The sequence below is a fragment of the Sinocyclocheilus rhinocerous genome, unplaced genomic scaffold, assembly GCF_001515625.1.
Source record: "Sinocyclocheilus rhinocerous isolate Xijiao unplaced genomic scaffold, SAMN03320098_v1.1 scaffold767, whole genome shotgun sequence".
In the NCBI taxonomy this organism is placed as follows: domain Eukaryota; kingdom Metazoa; phylum Chordata; class Actinopteri; order Cypriniformes; family Cyprinidae; genus Sinocyclocheilus; species Sinocyclocheilus rhinocerous.
This window is the reverse complement of record NW_015633562.1, coordinates 112,291-121,661: the sequence shown is the minus strand read 5'-3', so window position 1 is coordinate 121,661 and position 9,371 is coordinate 112,291. Positions and strand designations below refer to the sequence as shown.

At 38.4% G+C, this 9,371-nt stretch overlaps 1 protein-coding gene across 36 annotated transcripts in view; it reads left to right on the top strand.

Annotated features, from left to right (window-relative positions):
• Positions 1–9,371, top strand: part of LOC107744607 (disks large homolog 2) — a 217,367-nt gene that overhangs the window by 130,124 nt on the left and 77,872 nt on the right. Inside the window, exon 1 of one of the 36 annotated variants that reach the window (XM_016558336.1) lies at positions 4,602–5,370. The exons of the other annotated variants lie outside the window; for them this stretch is intronic. Within the exon in view, the coding sequence (XP_016413822.1) occupies positions 4,996–5,370 (375 nt within the window). The 5' untranslated portion in view covers positions 4,602–4,995. Of the gene's footprint in view, positions 1–4,601; positions 5,371–9,371 lie in introns of those variants that run through there. 36 annotated transcript variants of the gene reach the window in all.

Here is a 9,371-nt window from a genome sequence, read left to right as displayed (position 1 = left end):
TTCATGTTGTGATGTGCTCATCTGCAATTCTGTTAGAACATTTTCCTGTCACATATTAAATAGACATTCAATCATCTTTAAGATGTACAAGGTTTATGTAAATGCACTTTGGTGACATACGTGTGCTTACTGGAGCTCTGCTGTTCGCTATACATAATAAAACAAGTTTTTACAGCAAAATCACAAATATACTATACTGTCTAGCGTCTTACACCTTCAGCAATTGAACAGTTTTACAGTAGCTTAACAAATATGATTTTAACACAGGGAACCTCACATTTGTAAACACGCTCGTCGCTGTTCTCCGTCACGTTCGATGATGACGTATCCTCTCGCGTGGGCTTCTGGGATAGAAGAGTATCCATCGATGAGCACTTCAGAATCTGGGCTGAAGCAGTAGGACATCCGGGGATTTCTCGCCTACTCTTTTATGAATACTGTGGTTTCAAACGTACTTCTTTCTTCACATACTCTTTACTCCTTCTATATAGTAGGTACGTATGCATATTTGGACGCAACTTAAGTATGTATACGTCCGAATCTAGCGAGAATTAGTGCAATTTTCGCCTACTCTTTTATGAATACTGAGGATTCAAACATACTTATTTGCTCGCCTACTGCTTTTTGCCTACTATATAGTAGAGAAGTATGCCATTTCGGACACAGCCACTGTGTGTGTGTGTGTGTGTGTGAGAGAGAGAGAGAGACCAAAAATGCAACCGGATTCCTGAGCATGTGGACGGCAGATGGGCCCCAGATGTGGGAGTTCAAAATGTGCATTAAACATTCAAAAACATTCCTCAGGACTTTAATATTGGACAGAGTTGTACAAACATCATATTTCCTCACAGGAGGTCACAGGGTCAGCACGGTCGTGACGTGGGTGGTCTGCGTGGGGGGAGGGGTAAGGTCACAAGGTCAAAGCAATAAATATTTCTTGACGTTTAGTCCCGGTTATAATACCTTATGCCTCTGAAGTAACTTAGAATACACTACACCTACTGAATACACTAACTAGCTTGTAGTATATCTTTGGAATAAAGAGCTTTTAGAATGTTAAAAACCTATGGGAAAAACTAAACAAAACAAACAAAAAAAATTATTTTTTAACACCCCTACCCACCCCCACAAAAGCAGCATGGTGGTGATCTCACACATCTACATGCAGCCATTCATCCACATTCTAAACCCAGTGAACAGTGAAATTGCTGTAAATAAAAAAAATCAAACCTGCTTTAAAACCCAGCAACACAACTGTAGCTGTATAAGTTTACAACAGCAACACTGCTTTAACAAAAGAAGCAAAGCAGTCAGATTAATTTGCCATCATCGCTCTGGCGGTACTACGGTCTGCAGTGCTTCAGTCAAACACCTACTGTGTTTTGTTAGGAGACGCACAACAGTTCTTCTGTGGCTTTATAGATAATATTTTCATTTACACAATTTAGCAAAATCAGACAATATTGTGTCTAATATATACCACAATATTAACTCCTTATTATTGAACTGTTGTAAATAAATATCACATTTGCAACTGGTCAGTGTTAAAAAAATGCTGGGGAATCACTTCAGGTAACCCTACAAGAGTGATTACTGATATGCTGTCTGGGAAAAGTCAGGTTTTACAGAAGAAACAATCCCCCACTGACTTTCAGAGCTGCTACATGACTTTCTACTTCGAGGACCTTGATAGAAATGTAGTGGAGTGAAAAGTACAATATTTGTCTTTCAAATGTAGTGAAGTTAAAAGTCATCAGTTTCCAGAAAAATAATAGTCAAGTAAAGTATAGCCTACAGATACTCAAACAGTGTACTTAAGTACAAGACTCGAGTAAATGTGCTTCGCTTCTGTCCAACACTGCGTTGGTCTCTATCATAATGCGCAGCCTCGGACTGTTTGCGTTCACAAAGAGCCAGATCTTCAGTCAGCCACTCCCACAGCCATCCGACACACACACACACACACACACACACACACACACACATCCTGAGGCTGTCATCATTTCGAGAATTGACAGTGATAAGTCGTGTTTGTCATCATGTTAAAAGTGTGATAGAAAACGCACAACACTTTTGGGAATTAGAAATGGCTGACATTTTCTCACTGGATGATTTTGCTACTTTTTAACGGACTTCTCTCACACATTTCAAGTATACATTATTCATGCATTATAATTGGCCAATTGGCCTTGTTAGCAATAGAATACTAGTTTACAGAGTACAGGGCTGGCTAAGTGTCCGACACTACCTTGTATTTTAAAATTTTTGTATTTTTAACTGTTGCATGCTACATTGGAGTCACATGACATCAACATATTGCATGTGAATGGTATCCAATTATCATCTATAAATAAAATAGGTTATTTTGCATTTTCAGTACAATTTTGTGTTTTGGTAGTCTGATGCCTCATATTTGGCTGCAGTGGAGGCTTTCCATGAATAATGACTTAATTTCAATCACTTGGCTTTAGAGGTCATGAATCATTAATAGCCCATTTGAAGAATATCCTGGCCACTCATTTCCATACAAAGAAAGTCAAAAAGTTTAAAAAAGACAAGAAATGTTTGATGGCAGTCCTTTACCATCATCCCTTTACCATACATTCATGTTCTGTTCAAACCCATTAGTAGAGCTTGATGGTGTTTGTGTGCCCTGCAGGTGGGATATAAAATGTTACAATAATTTAATTGGAATGGGCGAGGAGAGAAACCTGCTTAATTGTAGGATCAGATGAATTGAACGCTCCATAGGGATTGTTAATTATACAAAATACTGTATGATTAACTGGCATTTAGACACTTAGAATGCCTACCCAGCTACATATTCTGAACAAATCACTAAAGCCTTCATCATCAACCTCCAGTGTGTTTTATTAATTTTAATCTAAACTCACCCCCAGATGGGAGACACTATGTGAGGGAGGATTACTAAATCAGAATGAATAACCACACAGCCAAATGACTGAATCCTAAACAAATATTAAGCACTGGGAATGCTTCTGTGAAGATAAATTGGCTTGTTTTTGTTTTTTTCCTGAGCTGTACTGTGTGCTAGTAGCCAGTAGGTGGGGTTAATGTACACTGGTTGAGCAGACAGTCAGCACAGCACTCTGGGACTGATTTCTGATGTAGCTGGATGGTTTAACTTAAGCAGTTAAGCATCAGTTGCTGAGCATAGAGCCCCTTGTTTTGATTAAATGTGACTAGGTTGGTTATAAATAGAAATCTTATTGAATTAATGAGGCTCAGTGATCCACAAGCTACAGGCTCTGCTGTTCCTTACACAGTTTTGTGTCTGCTGCTGAATTATGGATTACAAAATTTCATTTATTCATTTACTTTTGTTTAGTACATTCTTAAAATGCAAATAACAGGCAATATTAATATTCATAATAATGTACATATTAAAATGTTAATACATATTAAAAGTTAAATTATTTTTAATTCAGTTTAATTTAATTAGTCCACACTTTAGGGTAACACTTTAGTTTAGGGACCAATTCTCACTATTAACTAGTTGCTTATTAGCATGCCTATTATTAACATATTGGCTGTTTATTAGTACTTATAAAGCACATATTCTGCATGACCATATTCTATATCCCTAATCCTACCCAATACCTAAACTTAACAACTACCTTATTACTATTAATAAGCCGCAAATTATACGTTTATTGGGGCAAAATTTGTAGTTAATGGTTTGTTAATAGTGGGAATTGGACCTTAAAATAACGTGTGACCCACTTTGGTTTAGGGACCAAATCTCACTATTAATTAGTTGCTTATCAGCATGCATATTACTAGCATATTGGCTGTTTATTAGTACTTATTAAGAACATATTAGTTTTTATTCTGTATGACCATATTTTAGATCCCTTAAACCTACCCCATACCTAAACGTAACAACCACCTTACTAACTAGTAATTAGGATTTTATTGAGGCAAAAGTCATGGTTAATAGTTAGTTAATATTGAGAATTGGTCCCCAAACTAAAGTGTGACCACACTTTGCTGCATAGTCTGTTGAGAAATGTTCTGCTGTGAAGTCCACACCATTCCGGGCTCTGAAAAAGTCTGCATTGAAGGCACAAAGGTGATGCTCGTGAGTGCCCTTCTGAGACTAAAGTGACAAATGGGATGCTCTATGGTCTTGTCGACTTCACTGATGTACATAAGGAAAGGCCATAGGACTGCAGGTCAACATCAAGTGTGCTATTTGGGACAGGACCATTAATGTGCCTGTTTGCTGCATTGCTTGGAAATCTTGAAAAGCAAAGAGTTAGGCTAATTAACTCTTTTGTTGTTGTTGTTGTTTGATTATTAATATGATTAAATATAACTTTTTATTGAACATTGGTTTCTTTTATAATATTGCCATTACTGTTGCTTTATTAGAAGCAGTAAACCACTGTGCTAGTGATCTTTCAAATACTAAGGTTTTAGAACACTTATTAGTTCAATTTGTACTGTTTATGCATTTCTGTCTGCTTTCAGGCTATGTGGCTTATATCTCTGCATTGCTGCGAGCTTTTCGTGTACTTTGAGCTTGCTGCAAGAGATAATTTGAATGATTTTATCATGTTGAAAAAGTGCAGCTGTCAGTTAGACATCTGTTTGTCTGTTTGGGGTTAAGGCAGCTCAGTCCCCAGCTGTTCATGGTTTGATTGCTTCTGCCTTGAGCAGAGATGCTGTCAAGACACACCGCCAGTTAAATCATCAATTGACAGAGCTTTCTCCAATACACACACAAACACACTCGTCTACCTCTCTTTCTTCTCTTATTCCCTCTTGTGCTCCCTCTCTCGCTGTCTTCCTGTTGTTGCTTAACTAAAACATGCATAGTGTCTACAAGTAGCCAGCTTCTCTCTCACACACACTCTCTCTCTTTGACGCACACACACACACAGAGCCTTCTCACTGGCTCTCTCACTGTTGAGAGCACACGGCTCAGATACCGCCCAGAGGAGTGCCGCCCACCACAGCTGCGTCCTCTGAATGCAAACCCAGAGACAGGGAGGTGAAACACACAGGGCGAGAGGAGGAGAGGAACGCGCATTTGGGATGACGGCTTACCTGAGCAAGCAGCAGAGCTGCTGTGTGGAGATGCACGGCCGTGTGGGAGATCGTGGAGGGGGCGAGGCGCCCTGCTCTTGCAGCTGGCAGCACGAACCTCAGCACGGATACAACTACCAGCCCTCGCCCTCTCCGTCCATGTCCACCCTGCCCCGTCAGAGGGCCAAACTCACGGCTTCACGCTCCGAGAGCTCCTGGAGGAGTCCCAGCCGCTGCGCACTCCGAGCCAAAGGGGGGAGCTGCGATCTGTGGACGGAGTGTGGCTGCCATCCGCACAGCTGGCACGAGCCGTACCAGGTAACCGCTGCCATCTGGGCTAGGTACCAGGGGCGCGAGGGGACAGGTGCATGATGGGTAGTCAGATATGAGGGCTAGAATAAGAAGTAAGAAAAGCGAATGAAGTCGGGTTGATTAAGTTAAGGGCTTAAAAAACCCTTTGTAAAATTGTGATTTTCGGGACTGAAAAAGATTTTGAAATTAGAAAAAATCATGGACAATTCATAGAATTTAATGTTAGGGTCAGTATGTTTTTTCATATTAATACAGCATAACTGTTTTCAACATTGATAATAATAAGAAATATTTCTTGAACAATGGCATAGTAGAATTATTTCTCAAGGTTCATGTGACACTGAAGACTGGAGTAATGGCTGCTTTCCATCACAGGAATAAATTACATTTTATAATAAAAACAGTTATTTTAAACTGTAATAATATTTCACAATAAAAGTTTTTATTGTTTTTTTTGTTTGTTTTTTTCAAATAAATGCAGCCTTGAGGATAAGACACTTTTGTCTGTCAAAAACATTAAGATATCTTAAAGATATCTTTAAGTATATATGTATATATATACTTATGTATATTTAATCTTTATCCAGTAATCACAAACTAAAAAACTGAAAACTGAAAAAGTCTTGGAAACTGTAAAATGCTAGCTGGACCGAGACTATTCTGCTTTTGAATGATGGTGGTTCTTTAATATTTGGTATCAGGGTTTTTTTTTTTTTATAGTTGAATGGTTGTTGTATATGTTGCTGTAGCTGTTCTCCTAAGTGCGTTTTGCTCTTCAGTAGCTGTTCTCCTAAGTGCGTTTTGCTCTTCAATAAGCATGTATTACCACTGGAGCCCCTGTTCTGACATGCTTGTTGTTCTTGTCGCTGGGTGTGCTGATATAACTTTGTATCGCATGAACAGTTCTACACAACATGGCTCTCAGATCAAAAATACTACAGCAGTGATGATAATGTAATCTGTTTGTTCGTGAGCGAGAGAGATCCAGCTAAACGCCCTAGATCAGGCCAATGCATCACACCCCAGAGTGCACTAACACAGCTGGATGCTGCACTCCAAAGACCCTCTGCTTATGTGTGTGTGTGTGTGTGTGTCACTTATTTTGTGATTTGTCTTAATATACAGTACATAAATAGCAGTGCAGGATTTTTGTGCCTGCTGATTGGTAGATGATCATTTGTTTTGACCCATTTCTCAGCTGAAGTGCATGTCAGTACCAATATAGATGGTATATACCACTGAAATATGGAAATTGGTCCTGTGATTGATAATGTGATGGCAGACACGGGAAGGCTTGGGAGAAATGACCATGTGGCTCCGCATCCATCACCTGTCTCTACATGAAAACACCTCCACACTTCTCATCACTGGTGGTCCAGTGTGATATATATGGCTAAGGGGATGCTGTGTGCAGGCTATGAGTGGTTTTCCATCACATTTCAGCTCAAACCGTTGACTGGACATGGTTAGACCTTTGATCATCTTTTTTTTTTTTTCAGAGAACGTCATCAAGGGATGCTACTAGTCAGTTGTCTCACTATAGAACCAGTGGCAAATGAATGTATATATCTCTTGTATATCTCGCTTGTTTATTTATTTGTGTGTTTTTGTATGTATACCAGCACACACTAATTTGTATATTAATATTTAGTCAGTTGTATAATAAAATAATAATTATTATTATTATTATTATTTTGATGTATTTTAAGCAGCCATTACTCTGGTCTTCAGTATCACATGATCCTTCAGAAATCATTCTAATGTGCTCTCGCCCACTCCTGACAGCAAAATGGATATATTTGCATGACTTTCTAATATTTACAGATGAAAAATATACCTGTGACATATCAGTTATTCACTGAGGAAAACACTCTCAAATGCATTAAACAGCACAAATTATTTAGCTGTTTGCCATGGTGGATCGATTTGATCCATGGTCGACATTAAGGGCTGCTTAAGAATAAGTGTGCACAAATTAGTGAAATTGCGTGAACTTAAATAGTAATTTATGGAACCGCTTTAGCCCCGATTTATTTGTTAGGTTATTTCAAGTAAGGTTTATGGACTTTAATTTTTACTGATGCAAATATGTTAGAAACGATGCATCGCGATACAAATGCCAACTTGTAGCCGATGCACACTTTTTTAATATCGATGCATCGTTAACTTTTATGCCGATGCACCGATGCGAATCTGTGAATCTTTCCATCCCTAATGTTTACACATAAGAGGAATTTGTTTTGGTGACAGAAGCTTCCACAGCACAAAAAGAATGACAGTGACAAGACAGATAATAAAAAGAATAAAAATAGGATAAGTAAATAGCAAATAACAATATACAAAAAATATTTAAAAAATGCACAACATACAAAGTAGACAATAGATATGGTGTGTGTGTATATATATATGATAGCACCACAGTGCTATTTTGTAATGATTACTTGCTGAAAGAACTACTACCTATCACTATCTTAAATTACTCTGAACCATATTCAGTTTCATTGTGAGGTCACCAAATACTCCAAAACCTCATAAAGATAAAATGACTCATCATTTCTTGATGTCATCTTTGCTCTTCAGTGATAATCAGTCAAGGTTTTTATATTTATCTCTGCAGAAAAGTTAATAGACACCCACATCCATAGAGTTAATAACATACTGTCAGACAGAGTGCTGATGAACTTGTGGGTGTCTGATGTTAATCTAAAATAAATCTGCATATCATTTGCATATTGATGAATGCAGTTGTATTTATTTATTATACCACCTCGGGAGCATGTAATGTTTTAACAAAGACAGATTCAAATTAAAATATGGCTTTAGCATTATATAGCTCAGAATATCAACATAATATTCATGATAATTTAATAGAAATCGAAATCTGTAATATGCAAGAGCTGTCTTCACATTTATGACTAGTAGTTTCGCAGTGTCATCCTAGTTGAAAATTGGAGTCATCTTTCTGAGTGTATGTCTCAGAGGATGCCCTCTTTATGACTCACTTTCTGAAATGGCCAATATTGCTCTTTGTCATCCAGGGAGACATTAAACTTCGCTTTTGCTCAATTACGTTCTGTTTGCTTTTTATTTCGGACCATTAAACTGTCATATTTTGAGATAACGCTGCAATTATCTCTTTTATCTCTTTAATGTTTGTCTGCCACGCCGTGATGGACCTCATCAGTAGATAATAGCTCCAGCTAGATGGCACATTTCTGTTATTGATCCCACCATGTCATTCATTACAAAAACACCTTGTGTGGGAGATGCCCGCAGTGTGTACTTAACCCTATAAAGCCTACTGTGTCATATTTGATATGCAAAGACCTCTAAATTATCAACATGATCAAAACAATCTACTACATGCCTTCTGTCATCTGATTGATAGTTTATACTTTTTTTAGCAAGTAAACAGGCTTTTAGTAAATGTTGGGTGACCATAAGTGCTCTTTTTCCCAGACACTTCCTGGCCAGGATTTCTATATTGCCTAAAATATCCAGGTTTTGACTTTGTTTTCCTGTTTTCATACTTGCTTTCGACTTGAAGCAGCGCTGTGCAGACCGGTTGGTGTATGACATCAAAGTACCGTGAGAGCTATAGAGAGCAGATGCTTCGGAATCGTTCTCACGTTACTTTGATGTCTAACACCGATCGGTTTGCGGAGTGCTGCTTCAAGTCGAACACAACACATGTAATATGTCAGCATATTTGCATCACTTTGACCATTCCCTGTAGATCATATGTCAGTCTTTACAGGGTTCAAACAAACACAAAATGTTTGCATCTCAAACCTCAGTGGCAAAGCTTTCAATGAGGTTTTTGCCATGTGCTTTCCAACATATCTCTGGTTCTCCGACCCCTCAGTGACTATGGCTATAGATCTCAAGGCGGGAGATGTATTAATGTAATTAGAGACTTCAATCTCTGCTGTCGATCGATCTTTAGTCGCCGGCTGCATCTCCCTGGGGATTTGTAGTAGGTCACCTCTGATTGCTAATGCGTCTGT